At 48.3% G+C, this 20,638-nt stretch overlaps 1 protein-coding gene across 2 annotated transcripts in view; it reads right to left on the bottom strand.

The window, feature by feature from the left end:
- CHST11 (carbohydrate sulfotransferase 11) overlaps nt 1-3,692 on the bottom strand; it is a gene marked incomplete at both ends in the record, with an annotated part of 282,436 nt that extends 278,744 nt beyond the window's left edge. Inside the window, one exon of one of the 2 annotated variants that reach the window (XM_079716005.1) lies at nt 3,575-3,692. In XM_079716005.1, the coding sequence (XP_079572131.1) occupies nt 3,575-3,692 (118 nt within the window). The remainder of the gene's footprint in view (nt 1-3,574) is intronic. The other variant, XM_079716006.1, reaches the window with a different exon arrangement.
- Between the last annotated feature and the right edge of the window lie 16,946 nt (nt 3,693-20,638).

The raw sequence follows: 20,638 nt of genomic DNA, 5'->3' as shown, positions 1-20,638 counted from the left end.
AGCAAATCTAGGCCATGGGGAATGCTCCTGTCTGGTGCATGATGAGCTTAAACCTGATCCATGACTCAGGGGATCTCAGAGGCCAGGAGGGCAGAGAAGTGTCCAGACCTTGTCCCCTGTGTTCCACACCCCTCCTAGAGAGCCAGACTTACTGACTAGGTATTCTTGGCAAGGTTTAATGTAACCTTCCCAGAAACTGGAGAAGCAGGTCTCCTAGAGTCTAGCCACTTCATGCATTCATCCAGCAAATATTTTATTGAGAAACTACTATGTACCAGGCGCTGTGCCAAACGCTGGGGTTAGAATGGGGCCTAAAACCCAGTCCCTGCCCTAAGACTATTAACTCAGAGTGTCAAAGCTGTAAAGAAAACTGCCTTTACTGACAAGGCCCACTTCTGCTGAACCCTCCAACCAAATTAAAGATCAATTACTCAAGTTTATATATTAGAAAAGTACAAAAGACAATGAACCCTAGATTAGAATCAGAGGGAGAGACAGCCAGCGCCCCCCTGCCAGCTGTCTCCTTTTATTCTTTCGCTCCCTCCTCACACATTCCAGGTATTCTCTAGCCATCAACGAAGCCAGGAATCCATTTCTTTTTTGAATACTACTTTTCTATTTCAGATAGAAATAGAAATAGCCCTCCTGCCAGAGGGCTCCAAATTTTTAGCAACACAATCTGTGCCATGCTGTGGTCCCTTCTGCCTCTCTCTGGGTGATCTGGAGAAACAGAAACTGCAGAGCCAGGCTAAAGGATCAGCTATCATTACTCTAAATCCTTCGGAGAAGCAAAGATCAGCTAACTTTTAAGGAAATTCAAAGCGGTAGGAAAAAGATATAGCATCAGCTGTCATCAACAGTGTAGTTTAATAAAATGGGGGGGAGGGAAATGTTCAATATGAATTTCAAAGCATATTTTTATGTCCCATTGACATTGACATGGAGTTTTCATGGAACCATATGTAATTCAAAATAAGGAAGACCTTTCCGGACTTCCCTGGCGGTCCCGTGGTTAATATTCCACGCTTCCACTGCAGGGGGCGCAGGTTCGATTCCCTGGTTGGGGACCTAAGATCCCACACGCCTGTCACGTGGCCAAAAAAAAAAGAATAAGGAAGACCTTTCAATTGAATTACCTTCAGTTCTACATTCAATAGAATGTATTGAAAGTAGTCTTTGCTATGGACTGGGGGAAAGTATCAGAAGAGCATGTTCATATAGACACAAATAATCAACAAATGCTATTTTTTTGGGAGGAAGTGGGACCAGGAAGGGAAGCCAAGGTTGAGAACAGAGGATCAAAGACAGAGGATCCTGATCAGCATAGCCTTGGAAAAGGTTCTGTCCCTGGTTCCAAAAGGCCAGACTGAAGGAGCTAACACCAGTGCTTTCAACTCAACTTAGTGTTCCAACTTGAGCTGGAAATTTTCACAAAGTGCAAATTACAAGTTGGAAATTTCTTTCTGGTCTCTCCAGCTAGACAGTTATTTCCTAATTCTCACAGAGGCTAAGAAAAGCCCAGGATGCATGAAAACCATGGATAGTAGTAGTCTTTCTAGTTAGTATCTCACCGGACAACTAACAGGTACAGAGAAGTTAAAGTTCATTCCTGCCGGAGACTAATATTCATCCCTGTTCCAGGCATTTCTGCAGAGAATTACCTGGCGTGTTCGGTCCAGGCAAAACTTTAAGTGGCCTAAACACATCTGTAGTGTCTAGACCAAATCATTCGGCCCTTTGTTTAAACTGCTGGAGCCCCAGTGTATTTGTACACCACCCAGTCCCCAGCCCCACCCCCCCGCCGACCCGCCCCGGGGGAGTCTGGCCCGGGATGGCGCTGTCTGTCTGGTCCTGCCCATCGCAACCATCGCCTGGCGGCCGGCAGGCAAGCCTAGTCCATTTTTAAATTCCCTTAGAAGTTTCACAACCACCGGTTTGGGTGAGGAGACAAACACCGCTGTAGTTTGCTGACATGAAACTAAAAATACCCAGCTGCAAACAAAAGCCACCCTTTTACAAGGCTGGCTTAGTGTCCTGAGGTTACATGTGGTAGTGCCAGGCCATATGACCATATACTTGGCAAAGTGGCCGCCTTAACAACTGCTCCAGGCCCAGCGGGGCAGAGGGGCCATTCTACCCTGAGCTGTCAAGGAATCCTGCACCGGGCAGCCCTGCCTGTTTGACGGAAAGTACAGCTTTATGCTGTCGACCCAAATGCAGGCTAGATGAATTCGGGGCTGCGTCTGGGTTAGATACACACTGAAAGGAGAATGCGAGAGGCAAAAAGAAAACACCAACCCCACAGCCCTGGAAGGAAATGTGTTTGCACCTCCCTCCTTGCAATTATAAAAGCAAGTTACTGCCGTGACTATACTGAGAAAGGCAACTCGGAGGCGTGAAAAATGGATCTGGGAGCCGATGTGGCCCAGTGGGGGCCTGCTGGGGGCTAGGGGTGGAGGACCATGGCTCCACGGGGAGACTCCCGTTACCCCGGAAGCTTCTTTGTAAGGTTTTACCTGTTGGGCTCCAGAGCGGAGCTGCGAACCCGGGGCCGCCACGGTCGAGGTCGTCCCTCCCTCCCCAGGTCTCAAACTTTCCTTCGCGCCCCTCGGAAGGGGCAAGCCTTGTCCCTCCCCGAGTCCAGATTTCAGGTGTGGAACTTGTCTAAGCCACCGGGGACTGCGGGGAGGGGGCTCATTCCCACACGGCCCGGCGGGCCCGGGGGGGGCTCCGGATGCTCAGAACGCAGGAGGTGGGGATGCAACCTGACGGTCAGCCCAGGACCCGGCCAAAGTTTCCTCCCAAACTGCGGTGGCGCGCGCGACCCAGGAGCTCTGAGTCCCCCAGCACAGGGTCGGGAGCGGGGTTGCGGGGAGGGAGCAGGCCCCGGGGCACAAGCCGCAAGGTCTAGGCGGAGCCGGAGCCGAACCCCGGGGCAAACAGCTCGCGCCGGACCCCATCCGCAGCCTGGAAGAGGGGCAGTGCCGGGCACCCAACCTCTCCCTACACCTGCTCAGCTAGGTGCCGAGCCCCGGACACGTGGGAGCCTAGCCCCGGGCTCCCCAGCTCGCGGCGGGGACTAGCAACCTCGCCGGGGCGCGCACCCTTCGCCCCCGGCCCCCCAACCAGGAAGAGGCAGCGCGCTGGGGCGCCGGGCGGCTGGCTCCCGGCGCCTTTCATCCTCGGACCTCGGCAGAAGCCGGGAGGGAGTTTCGTTCTCTTCAAACCGACCCTCCACCCTCAGCAGCTTCCCACAACCTCTACCTTGCCCTGCTACCTCGCAGACAGACGGACAAGAGACACAAAGAAGAAAACAAAACAGAACAAAACTACCGCCCCTCGGGTCTCATCCTCCAGCCTGGAGCCGGGAGGACGAAGAAGAGAGAGTACATCCTTCCTCCTCCTCCCCATCCGACTCGGGTATCCGGGCAGACTCGGTCAGCAAGGAACCCCGAGGTGGCCCATAGAGAAGAGGTAAGGTTGGAAGAGGCAGAAACCAGGCGGAGCGAGCGAGGGAGCAAAAGCGCGAGAGAGCAGAAAATATCCAACAAAACCACGCTAACGCGCCCCCTACCTGGGTGCAACATACTTTGGAAATAGAAGATAACCAGGATAAAGGATCCCAAGCAAGTGGCCAGCACCATCCGGCAAATTCTGTTCATCCTCATCACTTCCAGCAGCCCCGGCTTCATGGCTTTGTCCTGGCTGCGGGGACCCGGGCGTCCGGGAGGCGCGCCCGGAGCGCAGGAGCGGGAAACCCGCCGCGCGGAGCGGAGCCCGGGAGGCGCAGGGCAGGGCTGGGCAGGGTTCGCACGGAGGATAGGGTTGGCTTCGCGGCCGCTCTCGGAGCCCCCAGCCCCGGGCAGGGGTGTGGAAGGCGCCGGAGTTGCTCTGGAAGTGCTGAGATGCGTGGACCCGCCGGCTGCGCGCTCTTGCTCCTCCCGCTGCTCCTCCTCGCCTCTCCGCCGCCGCCTCCGCCCCCGCCAGCGGCCGCCGCTGCCTCCTGGCGGGCCGGGCGGCTGGGGGGCGAGCGGTGGTGGTGCCGCCGCCGCTGCCGCTTTTCTGGCCGCTGTGGCTGTCGGACGGGCCCCCTCCCTCCTCTCCAAAGGCTACTTCATTGCGCTCCAAAGATCCACATATTCCGGGGCTGGGTTTTACCAAATGCAACTCACAGCCCCCGGCGAGGGGAGGGCGCCTGCGGAGAGCCGGGCGGAGGGAGGGACCCGAGCGCCGGGGCGGAGCGTCGCGCTCCCCCCGCCCCTACCCGGGATTTGGTCGCGTCCAGCTGTTTCCCGGGGAGCGCGGAGTGCGCGCCGCGCTCCCGCAGGGTCCCAAAAGCCCTCAGTCCCCGCCGGGCCGGCCGCAGTCTGGAGGTTGTGTGTCAGCGTTTCTATGACAAAACCCGGAGGAAAAAAATACGAATAAAATCGCCTCGGTGCTGCCATCCCCTCCTGCCGGCCTGTGAAGAGGGAAGTGGCGGGGTGCGGGTTGGGCACTGGAAGCGCGAAGGGGTCTGGCGGTACGCAATAATTTAAAATCCCTGGGCAGGGTAGCCGGGAAGTTGTCCCCAGCCCCCAGGGAGCGAGTGCCCTTTTCCCGAGTCTCAGAATAGGGCGGTTTTGGGGGGGGGGTTGTTTTGTTTTTTTTGGTTTTGTTTGTTTGTTTTGTTTTGTTTTTTCTTTCCAACGACAGCCCACCACGAGCGACGTTTTGGAAAGGGATTAAAGGCGTCTGACTTCAGGTCAAGGTTAGGAAAACTGCATAATTCTCAGGGGTCAGGAGACAGCTGAGCTTTCCCCGGGATTTATGCAGTCTGACACTCACCCCACCTCAACAGGGCAAAAGGGGTTTGGGGGATTTTCGAAGTCTGATTTCCCAAAGGGTAGAGCTCCCTCCAAATCCTCCAAAGGGCAGAGCCTTAGCAGGGTGGGTGGGAGACGATGCCCCCACTAAGTCACTCCTCCCAGTACAACCAGCTGCTGGAAAAAACCAAGCCCGCCTTAGCGTTGGCAGGTAAATGGAAAGATGGCGTTGCTTTCTTGTATTGAGAGAAGTGATTTAAAAATTCCAGTTCCATGTGTTTAGATCGTTTAGCAGTCACACTGGATGCAGGTAAACAGTGCAGAGATCACTGTCTCACCTACCTAGTACTAGCTGGAGAAAATCGGTTCCTATAGTCCACTTATCAAACTACCTAGAATGGAAGATCTAAAGGGTTATTTAAATTCCAACAATAATATATACCAGGAAAAAAAGTTACTGTAAAGACTACAATGTTTTGCGCATATTATCAAATCTTTACTACTATTAATGCAATTAGTGATGAAATAAGCTAATGGGTCTTCCTATACCTCTCACACAGCAGGCATTTGATACTTATTGAATCTGAAGGTAATGGGCCTTTTCCTCCTCTCATTACATCAGAGACACAATTTGCAAACAGATACATGCAGCAAAAACCACCTTGACAACCTCGGTTCCCTTCCCCGCAAAGTCTTCCTCCAGCAGTTGCTAAGCAGGGAAAGTAACAAAGTCAGCAGCCTTACCTTTGATTACAGAAGACAATCAATTATAGCACGATATTTATGTAGCCGGTTTGTACTGTATTAATTTGTGCTCACTTGTGAATGAGCTGCTTACTAAAGGCAGCCGAGCTGAACACGATCCAGTACGAAGTCATTCTCCAGTGATTCCCCCCACAGGAGATCAGGGATGGGAGCTGCCCTTACCCACCCACCTGCCCATCCTTGACCAAGGCAGGGATTCCCCGCAGGGAGGATGACTAGATGGGCATTTGCAGTGTTTGGCCTAGAACAGCAGGCTCTCATTTAACTCCTACTTTTATAGAGCAGGCTGGGATTTGCTCCCAGGTCACCCAACTGGTCCCTTGCCTGCCAAGGCAGAGACCACACTGTACCTGTATAAAAGCCTGGACACGCATAGGTGGGTCGTGGTGAGTTGAGTTGGCCCACCTGGTGAGGAAGGATGGTGAAACATGCCCAGCATACATTTCTGCATTCTCACAGTCAGGAATGGGCCCACACATACAGTGAGGGATAAGGTTCTGACAGGTGAACTACCACCTCTTCCAAGAAGCCTTCCCTGATTTCTCACCTGAAGTGGCCTCTTTCCTCCTCTGTGTTCTGAGCACTAGGTCCAAACCCCTACTGGGTCACTGTACCTACTAAGCTGAGTTTTATTCATCTCTGTTTCTCTCTAGTGCTCAGCAGAGCGACTGGCACCTGGTAGGTAAAAATAAATCTGAGATGGAGAGGTGATGCCTTCTTGGGCTAGGAAGTTAAATTCGATCCCCTCTAAAATCTATGGTCAGGGTCAGTGCTAGTGGTCTGCAATTCTGTTGTTCTGTGCCCCTAGGGGTGAGAGGAAAGTTCTATTTCTTGTCTCCTCCTCACACAGTAATAAACTTCCCAACCACAAGTATAGTCATTGCTTTCTTTCCATTCTTATCCTAACAAAACTTTGTTGTATCTTTTATGCATGCTACCAGATAAAGGACAGTGTTGACTGATAAGACTGAGGAGAAAGGAGATTTGATATTCTGAATTTTGAAGAGAGGTCAGTGGAAGGCTGCCTCTCAAATCAAGTTTTTTGTTTTCCAAGTGTAGCAGTCAGGGCAGGTGAGGTTATGCTGCAATAACAAACAAGCCCTAACTTCAATGGCTTAAAAAACCAGGGCTTAGGTCTCGCTCCACCACGTGTCTGCCGTGGGTCAGCAGAGGGGCTGAACATGTGGAATACCATGTACAGGATGAGGCCGAAGCAGCCCCCACCTAGAACTTGGCCGGTCGCAATGCCTGAGGAAAGAGGGTCTCTCGCAGGTCTACCCCAACAATTCAGTGATCCAACCTAGAATGAGCACGTGTCACTTCTGTTCATCACGTATCAACCAGAACTACTCACCCACTGCTCCACATCCCATCCAGGCCAGGAAGTCAGAGAGCCCAAAGCATTTGGGAAATAGTATTCCTGGGGCTTCCCTGGTGGTGCAGTGGTTGAGAATCTGCCTGCCAATGCAGGGGACACGGGTTCAAGCCCTGGTCTGGGAAGATCCCACATGCCGCGGAACAACTAGGCCTGTGAGCCACAACTACTGAGCCTGCGCGTCTGGACCCTGTGCTCCACAACGAGAGGCCACGACAGTGAAAGGCCTGCGCACCGCGATGAAGAGCGTCCCCCACTCGCCGCAACTAGAGAAAGCCCTCGCACAGAAACAAGGACCCAACACAGCCAAAAATAAATAAATAATTAATTTAAAAAAAAAAATCCGCCTGCCAATGCAGGGCACACAGGCCTGGTCCCGGAAGATCCCACATGCCACACAGCAACTAAGCCCGTTTGCTACAACTACTGAGCCTGCGCTCTAGAACCCGCAAGCCACAACTACTAAAGCCCGCGTGCCCTAGAGCCTGTGCTCCACAACAAGAGAAGCCACCGCAATGAGAAGCCCACGCACCACAACGAAGAGTAGTCCCCGCTCACCACAACTAGAGAAAGCTCGCGCGCAGCAACGAAGAGCCAACACAGCCAAAAATAAATAAATAAATAAATACATTTATATAAAAAATAAAAAGGAAAGTAATAGTCTTCCTGGCTGCAACCCTTCATCCCTCCTCAGACCTTATTTTCCTTCATTTTTCTAAATTCCCTTTTACCCCAAGAGTTTCTGCACATCAACACCGGGCTCATCGTGGGGCCTGGCTAAACCTTGGTTGATTGTGAGGCATGAATCTTACTCTCCAAGTGAAACAACATACAAATGAATCGGGTCTATTTCAAAACCTGGCGTGGCCCCTGAACACGGTGTTGAGGAGAAAGTTCTATGTGTTGATGATCTTGGAAAATTCAGAGGAGAGGAAGAAACGGATGCAAAATCAGAATTCCGGCTTGTGTCTGCCATCAGCAGTGAACCGACAGATATTTGCCAAGCCCGCCAATACCTGCAGGCTGAGCTCTACCTCGTTCCTGTAGGTGATGCCTTCAATGTACTGTCTTGTTCAGATCTTGCAGAACTGGCGCCAGTTTCTGCACTTTGTTGGAGAGAGATGTGGGCCTGGGGCACTGGTAGACAGAGAGCTCTTTTGCATCCTTGGGGAAGTGGGGGCATGTCTTGGGCCAACATCAGCCAGGGGCCCCAGACTGGCTCCTCCCAGGATGGGCTTTGCCTGTTTGCATCTCTCTGGCACCTCCAGCACAAAGTACACTCAGTTAACCAGAGCACAGTAAATATTTGTGGAGTTGAAGCAGAAACCGTGTGCCCACAGCATGTGGAGATCTTAGGGTACAACTCTTCTTCAGGTAGGTAAACCACAAGGACACAAGTGGGTTACTCATGACATGGCTCTGAGCGAGGCTCCTCTTCCCTGGCCTTTCAGAACAAGGTGGGGACGAAAGAAAGGACAGAAGAAGCGATAGAGAAAGAGGGAGGAAAGGAGAGAGGGAGGGAAGAAAATAGGGGAGGGAGGAGAGGAAGGAGGGAAGAAAGAGGCACTATTGTTCTGTTTCACTTTCTGATGCTGCCTTTGCCCTTCCACCCAGTTCAGGCCCAAGAGACTCCTCTCCCTCCCTTACTGAGGAAGGAGGTCTGTCAGACCCTCGGACCCTTGGGCACTACCCCAAGCCCCCTCCAACTGCCCTCTAGGTGGCCTCAAGCACCCTCCCCGTCTCCACACGCAGCCCAGAAATCAGCTCCCCAAACTTCTCATCCCTCTCCAGGATTTCTTTCTTTTTTCTTTGTTCTTTTTTTTTTTTTTTTGCGTATGCGGGCCTCTCCCGTTGCGGATGCGCAGGCTCAGCGGCCATGGCTCACGGGCCCAGCCGCTCCGCAGCATGTGGGATCCTCCCGGACCGGGGCACAAACCCGTGTCCCCTGCATCGGCAGGCGGACTCTCAACCACTGCCACCAGGGAAGCCTTCTCTCCAGAATTTCTTAACTGGAGGTCCCTGGTCACCACCCAAACTCCCATCCAGATGACCCAAAGCCCTCCAGCCCCAGGCAGATGGTCTCGCCCACGCCCCTGCCCACCCTGCAGCCCTGTTCCAGCATGGTCACAGAGGGAGCCATCGTTCACATGGTGCCTAAGTGCTTTGTGCATTTCCCCTCGCCACCAGCCTCCAGGTGGGGGCCATTCTTATCCTCATTTACAGAGGAGAAAACGGAGGCAGAGAAAGGTGACATACCCAGGGTCACAGGGCTGTTGCTGGCAGATCCAAGGTTGAAAAGCCAGAAGCCAGGCAGCGGCGGTGGGTCCAGGGTCCCCTCTCTTCTCTTCCCAGACTGCCAGTTGGGCTGAGGGCTCAGACACACCAGGTGGACCTGTGTGGCCTGTGGCAGGTCACTTCACCCCTCTGAGCCCTACCTTCTCCACCTATAAAATGAAGGCAGCTGCCTCAAAGGACAGAACACCGAAGAGGATGACGTGGCACTCGGTGACTGCTGGGTGCCTTCACTGTTTTTTTTTCCCTTTTCACCTCTGCTAGTCCTCCTTGTGCCCCTCAGTGACAACAGTAGCGTTTCTTAAGCACCCTTTGACATTAACGGCATGGTAATTTATTGAAGTATTCATTTGTGCTTGTTCTGGTATTCTTTACTTCTTAGCTCCTCCATTTCAAGCAGGCTTTGTGCTACCTTGCCTGAGGGATGTAATAAAGACATTCTTGGGGAAAAATTTAAAACTCTGGAAGAGATAATGCTGAGCAGTATTCCATGATAATCAATTTCCTACAATTTATCTATCCATTGGTTGCTGGACATTTGCACTGTTTCCAATTTTGATGTTGGAAATGATGTTTCCAATCATGATGCTGCAATGAATATTTGCATATAAGTCTTTGTATGAACAAATGTTTTCATTTATCTTGGGCAACTACCTAAGACACTCTATGAGACTGTGTCTTCTTCAAAGTGACGGTACCCTTTGCATTCCCACCAGCAAAGTAGGAGAGTCCCACATCCTTGTCAGAACTTAGTGTTGTTGGTCTTTTTGATTTTAGCCCTTCTACTGAGTGTGCAGTAATATCTCATTGTAGTCTTAATTACATTTCCCTGATGATTAGTGATGTTGAGCATCTTTTCATGCATTTCTTCATCATTCAGAAATTTTCCTTTCTGAAATATCTGATCAAATCTTGTGCTGGGGCTTCCCTGGTGGCGCAGTGGTTGAGAGTCTGCCTGTCGATGCAGGGGACACGGGTTCATGCCCCAGTCCGGGAAGATCCCACATGCCACGGAGCGGCTGGGCCTGTGAGCCATGGCCACTGGGCCTGCACGTCCGGAGCCTGTGCTCCGCAACGGGAGAGGCCACAACAGTGAGAGGCCCGCGTACTGCAAAAAAAAAAAATCTTGTGCTGTTTTTCTTTCATTGAGTTATTTCTTTTTTTTTTTTTCATTAGTTGTAATACTATTAAATTCTTTATGTATTCTGGATACCAGCCTTTCTTCAGATATATGTTTTTATGTTTTTTTTCTCAGTCTGCCTGCCTTTTTGTTTTTCTTAACTGTGCCTTTTGAAGAGCAAAAGTTTTGAAAACTGACGCAGTCCATTTTATTAATTGTTTCTTTGATGGTTCATGTTTTCCGTGTTCTGTTAAAGAAATCTTGGCCTAACTCAGTGCCACAAAGATTCTTTTCTTGTGGCTTCTTGAAGAAAGTGTCATACTTTTGGCACTTAGGTTTAGGTCTTTGATCCATTTTGAGTGAATTTTGGTGTACGGTATGAGGTAAACATGGAGGTCTTTTTTTTAATATATACAGATATCCAGTTGTTCCAGCACCATTTTATATTATTATTATTTTATCCCATGTTGTACAATTAAAGTATGCAACCTCAGGATATAAATCCCCATAGGCATGGTGCAGTCCTCAAGACATTAATAATAGGACTCCAAGAATGTTGTAGAAAAGCATGATTGAGTTCATCTTTCTCCCCTGAATCCCTTGGGATGTCCTGTACTGTCTCCCTACCATCTGTGTCCTTCCATGAGTTAACAGAGGCAAAAAAGAACAGCCACCTCCTTGGTCCACTGTTAGACATGAGGTTACATCACTGAAAAACCTCATTGGGCACTTATTCAACGTGTCTATTTCCAGTGGTCTCTGAGCTCTGGGACCACTGGGACCATTCCTGTATCATGTCTAACATGACAGTGTAGACACTAGGCAGTATAGAAATATGTATTAAATTAATGATATCACTTTTACCTAGCAGCCTGGCGAAATTATAAAATATTGACAGTAACCAGTGCTGGGAAGGGTATGGAGAAAAGAGAAGCCATATATACTGATGGTGGAAGTGATTTTTAAATTGATATAACTTTCATAACATTTCTGAAAAGTAATCCAGCAATAATTTGACTAAAACCACTAAGAGATCCAGAGCATTCATGTACTTAGCTGTGCTAAAATCACCTAAGTGTCTAATAATTAGGGTTTGATTAAACGAATTGTAAAACCTCCATATGATGGAATACTCTACAGCCACTAAAAAGGAAAATGACTAAATCAATTAAAGATGTTAAAACACCGTGTGTATATATGCTCTTGTTTTTAGATAAACAAGTATAAATGTATTTATATACAAATATATATATTATACAGCAAAGTATTAATAGTAGGGGGCTTCCCTGGTGGCACAGTGGTTGAGAGTCCACCTGCCGATGCAGGGGACACAGGTTCATGCCCCAGTCCGGGAAGATCCCACATGCCGCGGAGCGGCTGGGCCCGTGAACCATGGCCGCTAAGCCTGCGCGTCCGGAGCCTGTGCTCCGCAATGGGAGAGGCCACAACAGTGAGAAGCCCATGTACAGCAAAACAAACAAACAAACAAACAAATAGTAGGTATTCCTGGGTATTGAGTTTTTTTAATTGATTTACTATATTCTCTAACTATTTTTTAAAGAGTACGTATTATTTTTAAAAAGGAAAACTGTACAGCTATTTATATATTCAGAGGGAAAAATATTCTGTCTAAAAAAAGGAGAATATGTTCCTTAAATCACCAAAACCCAGGTAAACCCCTACCTCCTCCATGATGCTTTCCCTACTTACTTCAGTTTACAGAGATCTCTTCCTGCTTGTAAGAGTTAGACCCCTCCTCTATAATTTAGCATGTCTACAGTGTCGTACAGGTGTGAGTCATTTGGTGAGCTATGCCCCATCTCCTGGGACACACTGCATAAGCTCAGGGAGGGTGACATTGGGACCTGTTGCCACAGACCTGTTGCAATGCTGGACACATAGCAGATGACCCTCGAGGACTGCCAGTTAATTTCCTGATACTTTACAATGGGCTCCTGTTGCTATCTGCCTCGGGCCAGGCACTGCTAACACGTGACACCCACCACCATTAACCCTCATCTCAGTCACACAAGGACAGTGAGAGCATCCCATTACACAGATGACAAAACTGAGCCTCAGAAAGATTAAGGGACTTGCTCACATTTGCGCAGCTGTTATGTGCGGGTGGGAGGCGGGATTTGAACCGCGGTTATGTGGCACCAAGACCCATGCTTCAGAGCGAATCAACCACATCTATCCGCTCTTCAGACATCGAACAGCACCTCGCCTAGACTTCTTATCAAGGTCATGCCTAATCAAGATCAACCTTTTGAGGAGCTTGGGGACAGCGGTCATATAAGCACACGGGAGTTGGGGGACAGGCAATCAGGAGTTAACAGAGAGATTTTTCCACTAGTCATCTGGATTTTCGCCTTTGCACTCACAGACATGCTCACTTTCAGAGCCTTTCCTAGTGCAGGTCAAATCTCAGTGACTTTTGAAGCAGAGTTTAACATTCTCTCTTGCCCGCCTCTCCTCTCTCCCTTCAACAGTTGTTTAGATGGGAGGATGAGTCTGCTTAAAAGAGTGGCTCAAACAATATTCACCTTCATCTTTTTTTTTTTTTTGCCCTGGGGTGTAGTGAAAAACCATGCTTCTCAGAGTTGTTTATGACCCTCTCTGGAGATGAAAGGGCTCTCTACAAACCTACTGACCCAAAAGTGCTGTGAGGTGACAGGACACAAAAAAAGGAATTATCTAAATATTCAGGGTTAGAGATGTTTTTCCTTAAAACAATCTCTTGGGTTACGTGGGCAGCCTGAGAAATACTTGTTAAATATTCATCTCCAAAATATAAAACTCCTGTATGTCAGAGGAAAAAGAACAAAGGTAAACAGCAAGTAAAAATGTGATGGAAATATTCATTGAAAGAGAGAGAGAGAGAGAGAGAGGAAGGGAGGGAGGGAGGGAGGAAGGAAGGAAGGAAGGAAGGAGGAAAGAAAAATGAAGGGTGAAACTACTATATATAAAAAGCTCATGTGAGCAACTAATAACACCACCAAGACCCCAACAGACACTTAAACAAAAAACATGGACGGAATTCTTCATATAGACAGACAGGAAATATAACTCAATAATAGAACATGGGGAAAGTTACAACCTCAATAATTTAAGCGAAGCAAACCAAAACAGACAACACCATTTTAGTGTATCAAAGTAGCAAAGGTTTGTGTGAAATGACACATTTTCCTTGAAGCAACTGGAACAACCCCTTTGGGAGTACAGGTGTCCTTTATCCCAGCAGTGGGGCTGAGGCACCGAGTGTGGTTACCTATAACCTATAAAGATGACGGCCACCAGTCATCCGCTACAACCCACTACAGACAGCAACAGGGATGGCTTTACTGGAGCAGACCCTGAGGGGCTTGTTTGCAGTTGAGCGGGCACCTAGCTGTTTCTCTGACCCTCCTGGATTTCTGTGAGCTACTAAACAGCCTTTAAAATAGTCACGATCCTCTTAAGCTAGCAGAGTAGTTGCCTTTAACCAAGAACTCTGAGTGATACATACTTGACTTTCCAAAGCTTACTTTCCCCACAGGAAAATGCAAGGAATGATGCATATTTCTAAGTGAAAAAAGCCAATCACTGTAGGATTCCAACTATATGACATTCTGAAATTGGCAAAACTATGGAAACAGTAAAATGATCAGTGGTTGCCAGGGGTTGGGGGGAGGGAGGAATGAATAGTTGGACCACAGAGGATGTTTTAGGGCGGTGAAAATACTCTGTATGATACCATAATGGGAGATACATGTCATTATACATTTGTCTAAACCCATAGAATGTACAACAACAAGAGCGAACCCTAATGGAAACTACAGACTTGGGGTGATTATGATGTATCAGTGCAGCTTCATCAGTGGTGATAAATGTCCTGCTCTGGTGTGGGTGTGGATAACGGGGAGGTGATGCCTGTGTGGGGCAGGTATACGGGACGTCTCTGTACTTTCCACCCAGTTTTGCTGTGAACCTTGAATTGTTCTAAAAAATTGTCATAATTTTAAAAGGACACCTTTATTTATTTTTTAATTAGTTTGGTTTTTGTTGTTGTTGTTTTTTTTTTTTTTGGCTGTGCCACTGCTTGTGGGATCTCAGTTCCTTGACCGGGTACTGAACCTGGGCCGTGGCAGTGAGGGCCCAGAATCCTAACCACTAGGCCACCAAGGAACTCCCTAAAAGGACATCTTTAAATTATAGGAAAGGGCTTCCATGGTGGCGCAGTGGTTGGGAGTCTGCCTGCCGAGGCAGGGGACACGGGTTCGTGCCCCGGTCCGCAAGGATCCCATGTGCCACGGAGCGGCTGGGCCCGTGAGCCATGGCCGCTGAGCCTGCGCGTCCGGAGCCTGTGCTCCGCGGGGGGAGAGGCCACAGAGGTGAGAGGCCTGCGTACCGCAAAAAAAAAAAAAAAAAATTATAGGAAAAAATTATGATTCAAAGAGTTGCAAAGATGGGACTACATAAACTTTAAGATGCTGGGGTGATTCTAGAATTGAAAGCTGATAATTCTAGGTTCCCGTAGATGAGTCAGAGCAATGCCATCTATATTAGGAACTCAAACAGAGATCCTTTTCAACGTGACCTCTACTCAGAGTGGGGGAGGTGGGGGTAACTTACCCTCAAAGCGATGTTTCTCAAAAAAGAGCAGGTTGAATGTTGGGGGCTGGTAAACAACAATCACCTTGGAACACAAACCTTATTTTGCGGAGTCAAATTTTTAATCTTCAAGATGTGAAATCATCTCATTATGATAATGACAAACCCAGGGCTCTGAAAATGAAATTAAGAATGCTTCTCAGCAAGGGAGAGCACCGAGGACTAATTGTACACAGCAGGGTGTGAATTTTCAGAGCCATGGGAGCAGGAGGAATTATGCTCACATGAGATGCCTCAGAGAGAGCGCAGTGCTGGGACTCAGAGGCAGGAGTTCTCATCCGAGGTTGGCCACCAGCCGATCATGTGGCTTAAGGCAAGTCATTCTCCTTCCCTGGGTCTCAGTAGCCACCTGAGATAAAGCCAGAGAAATGCAATATCCAGATACCTAAGTGTTTGTTAGGATCTGTTAGGTAAAAGGACTCAGGTAGTAATACTCAGCGGTAACATTCTCTGGGCGGAAAGGATCCACGTCTTGTCCCTGCTTTTAATTGCAAGGTCAATGCCATTTGGACAAGAACACGCCTCCTCTTGAGTAGTACTAGGCTACGCTCAATAGTGTTGAACTTCAACAAAATCAGTCATCCAATGCTACCATTTAGGTGACCCCTGACCAAGCAACTCTATTAGCCAGCGACATTTGGGTTCAGAAATCCAACTCCAGGGCTTCCCTGGTGGCGCAGTGGTTGGGAGTCCGCCTGCCGATGCAAGGGACACGGGTTCGTGCCCCGGTCCAGGAAGATCCCACATGCCGTGGAGCGGCTGGGCCCGTGAGCCATGGCCACTGAGCCTGTGCGTCCGGAGCCTGTGCTCCGCAACGGGAGAGGCCACAACAGTGAGAGGCCCGCGTATCGCAAAAAAAAAAAAAAAAAAGAAATCCAACTCCAACTAGGGTGAACCAAAAGGGACCTTTACTGGCTCCTGTAATTGGGACCTTCAAGGGGCAAAGCCAGCTTTAGGCATGACTGGATTCAAGGTTTCAAGCACTGCCTTGAGGACAATGTCTCTTTCCAGAGCTCTGCTCACCTATGTGTCGTCCTTATTCTCAGCTGGCTGCCACCTGCTCCAGGCTTACCTGCTTCAGCTCTGCACCCACGGTGGAAATTGCCTGCCTCCTTCCCAACGGCTCCAGCAAGAGTCCAGCGCTTCATTCTGCTGAGCCCAGCTGTGGTCACGTGCTCATGCCCTCCCCTGTCACTGGGACAGAGAATGTGGTCTTCTCATTGGCCAGGCCTGGATAACATGTTCATCCGGGAGCCAGATGTGGGGTCAGCCCCACCCACATCACAAGAAGCAAGGGGGGGGCAGGGTGGCTCCCCAGAGGCAACCACCCCAAGGGGCTGAGACGGATTCTGCTACAAGAAGGGATGCTACATGTATTCATTTCCTACTGCTTCTGTAACAAATTTCCACAAACTTAGTGGCTCAGAATAACACAGATTTGTCATCGTACAGCTCTGGAGGTCAGAAATCCAAAAGCAGTCTCAGTGGGCTAAAATCAAGGTATCATCAGGGCTGTGTCACTTCCGGAGGCTCTGGGAAGAATCTGTCTCCTTGCCTTCTTCTAGCTTCTGGAGGCCACTTGCAATCCTTAGCTTGCAGCCTGTCCTCCATCTTCAAAGCCATTGCACAGCAGCTTCCAATCTCTCTCTCTGACTCTCACTCTTAGGTCTCCCTCTTAATAAGGACCCTAGTGATTAAACTGAATCCACCCAGATAATCAGAATAATCTCCCCACCTCAAAATCCTTAACTCAGTCACACCTGTAAACATGTTACCTTCTATGGTAACATATTTACAGGTTCCATAGATTAGGGCTGGACATCTTTGGGGGCCATTACTCAGACGACCACACTGGATGGGAAAGAACAGATTTTTTTTTTTTTTTTTTACCACATCTGCCCATAGAGTGCAAAAGTCAATAAAGATTTCTGGCCAGCAATGAATGTCAGAAGTTTCCTGGACATCAAGTCTGATGACAACAATTCAAGTCCAAGCTCTGCCATGAACCAGCCCTCTTTTAGTCTCAGTTTATCTGCACGATGAATACGCTTACCTCAACAGCTGAGTTGTCGTGACATAATGTTCGTAAAAGCACATTTACATCGTGAAGCATCATACAAATGCAAATGATCATTTCTGGAATGAAATGTTGGGATGTTAAATTTCACCCACCTTTGCAGCCAGCCATGCCTTGCGTACCACGAGGCTTCTCTCCCCGTAGAAGGAAAGGTCTCATCTAAAGCAAAAAGGTCATTCATCAGCTTTGAGTCATGAAGTAGCACTGGAAGCCAGGATTTGCCAAGAGAGAAAAGGACTGTCTCTATTTCTTTAGCTCCCATTAACCCGTTAGCAACAACCAGGCCAGGTGGCCCAGATGCCAGAGTTTACTCCACATTGGATGTTGTGACCCAGAAGACATGGGAAGCCACCTGTTCCCACCTCCGTGGACTGTGGGAAGAAGAGAAAAGAAGGCAGAGGGAGTAGTTCAAATGCCAGAACTTTGTACTGCCTTCCACCTCTGCCTTGGGACCCAGCCAGAGATGAATGATCAGACCCAAGGGGCATCCTGGACTCTAGCAGGAGGAGGGTCATGCCATATTTTCCCATAAGTAACTTGGAGCAGAGAGGCGGAAAGGAGTCCAGCACAGGGTGGCAGCAACAGTAGAAGGATGTGTCTGACAGGCGAGGTGGCCTGCCACACCACTCCTAGCTTCCTGTGGCCTGTGTGGGATATGCATGGCTTCAGAAAGCAAGTCACTCCAATGGAACCTAGAACCTATTGTGATGCAGTGGTTGCTGATCCAGAAAAGACGCATGTGGATCTGAGGCCCTGTGCAGAAAAGAGTTAATGTAGCTGACCTGAGAGTATCTGCAAGGGTAGCCCTTGGCTGGCATCTGAGAATTTGGATTTGGAGAGGGCTCTCACCATCCCCAGAACAGAAAACAGTGGCTTGCTATGCCAAAACTCTTTGTCTTAACAATATGGTTTATGCAGACCTCTGCCTTCCTTCTGGAAGTCTGGAAATTTGGTACATGCTAGGCAAAGGGTCCCAACATGACTGGCCTCAGTAAAGTCCCTGGACTCCTAGGCTCAGTGGAGCTTCCCTGATAGACACCGTTTCACATGTGTTGTCACAACTCACTGCTAAAGCAGTTAAGAGTATCCTGTGTGACTCCACTGGGGGAAGGCTCTGGACTCTTTTTTTTAAATAAATATTTATTATTTATTTATTTATTTTTGACTGCATTGGCTCTTCGTTGCTGCGTGCGCGCTTCCTCCAGTTGCAGCGAGCGGGGGTTACTCTTCATTGAGGTGCGTGGGCTTCTCATTGCGGTGGCTTCTCTTGTTGTGGAGAATGGGCTCTAGGCGTGTGGGCTTCAGTAGTTATGGCACGTGGGCTCAGTAGTTGTGGCTCGCGGATTCTAGAGCACAGGCTCAGTAGTTGTGGTGCACGGGCTTAATTGCTCCGCAACATGTGGGATCTTCCCAGACCAGGGCTCGAACCCATGTCCCCTGCATTGGCAGGCGGATTCTTAACCACTGCGCCACCAGTGAAGTCCCAAGTTAGGAATTTTTTATTAAGCTTTCCTTTTTTATTCATTATCCTTAATAAAACCCTACAAATCCTCATAGGGAAATTATATTTACAGATAGATCCATAAAAAATTCACAGTTTTGGCTTGACCATGGAGAGTCAAGTTTGTCTTTATCCATCTGTGTCCAGGTGAGTCAAACGTAAATACCTTCAAATTTTAAAGTTTTGTAAGTTGGAAAAAATTCCCTGAAATCCAAGGCCATTCAATAAATCAGTGCCTGAGGCATATTGGCCTAGTAGACCTATAAGAAGTCCCTGCCAGCTCTAATGTGCTGTGATTTTTCATATGGAATTCACTCAAGACAGGTGTCTGGATCAGAAAGTTCCTTTCCAATGCTATAATTTCATGTTTCTTAGATTGTATAAATCCCTCTTTAACACTCCCATTTTTACATACACACACACACACACACACACACATATGCTTTTAAATTTAAATGCTTTTAAATTCTTCTTTCATATTTTAGGGGAAAATGCAAGAATGAAATACTTGAAGAAAAGCCAAAATACCAAAATTTGGACAAACTAAATAAATAAAAGAAGGAAAAGTGATGGGAAAAAACAAAATAAAACAACTTTTTTTTTTGTTCCTCCCATCTCAAAAACATAAACTCCATCCAGGCAAGGGCCTCAACTGCCTTGTTTAGAATTAGTTCTCCACACTGACAGAGTAGGTACTCAATAAATATCTGTTAAATAAATGAATGAATTTATCAATTCATTTTATCATCAACACATCTGGAATTGAACTTATCAATTCATTATCATTAGTGTTCCCTGTGCTTCCCATACACACAAGCTGCTGCTGTGTTAAGGCAGTTGTTTCTTTGCTACAGAGACACAGAGGCAACAATTCATTTTTCCTGAGGCCTCATCAAGAAAGACAGGGGAACAGTTTGGACTTTCAAAGGAAGCTGTGTTTGGCCACGACTTTACTGCCAGGAACTGGCTCTAAGTGAACAGGGGAAGAGCTTGTGCTAACATGCTCTATGGAAGTTTCTGTAATGAGTCTCTAGGGTGGCAGTCACAGCCCCAGGCAGGGTGGTCTGTAGTGGTCAAGATCACAGTCTCCTTTCCAGGTCTGCTACTTGCTGGCTGTGTCAGTGTAGCCTTAGGCAAATTCTGCAAACCTCTTGTGCCTTGGTTTCCTTGTCTATAAGTTGACAATTATCATAGCCCCTCCCTCGAGGGTGTTGAGATGATTAAATGAGTTAAAATAATATAAAGCACCTTTTAAGCTGGTGTGGACAAAAAAAATGTTGCCTGCCAAACCAGTAAACAATGAATGTTGCCTGCCATCAAGCCATCAACCACTGCAGCTGCCCCCCAACGGTGTGCCCTCAGGGGAACTCAGGGTGGATTAAAACAGGATACTGGTGCTAGATATTTAAGATGCATGCTTAAGGAATAATTTCAATGAGCCTAAATTCTTGCATCTTCCCATACACAGAGAAGCACTAAAATCATTAACTGGCGATGTCTGTTTTGGGGGATTAGCAGTAATCTTTCAATGTTTGACTACATGGTTTTTATTTTATTTTATTATTTTTTTTTAATTAATTAATTTATTTATTTATTTATTTTTTTTTTTTGCGGTACGCGGGCCTCTCACTGTTGTGGCCTCTCCCGTTGCGGAGCACAGGCTCCGGACGTGCAGGCTCAGCGGCCATGGCTCACAGGCCCAACCGCTCCGTGGCACGTGGGATCTTCCCGGACCGGGGCATGAACCCGTGTTCCCTGAATTGGCAGGCGGACTCTCAACCACTGCGCCACCAGGGAAGCCCGGTTTTTTCTTTTTTTTTTTTTTCAGCAAAAACTCCTAAATATCCTGGCTCCTCCCTTACCTCTTCAGAGCAGTTCCTTAGAGCTCCCTGAGAGGCTGTCTCCCAGGCTATAGTCCTCGGTAAGGTCCCCAAATAAAAGGTAACTTGGAACTTTTATGTTGTGCGTTTTTCTTCAGTCGACGCTGGATATATGTAAAGGCAGCTCTTGTTCTTCCCATTTAACAGATGAGAGACAGAGGCTTGGAGAAGGC

This window comes from Hyperoodon ampullatus, assembly GCF_949752795.1.
Source record: "Hyperoodon ampullatus genome assembly, chromosome: 11".
In the NCBI taxonomy this organism is placed as follows: domain Eukaryota; kingdom Metazoa; phylum Chordata; class Mammalia; order Artiodactyla; family Ziphiidae; genus Hyperoodon; species Hyperoodon ampullatus.
The sequence above is the reverse complement of the archived record's forward strand: the minus strand, read 5'-3'. Positions and strand labels throughout refer to the sequence as shown.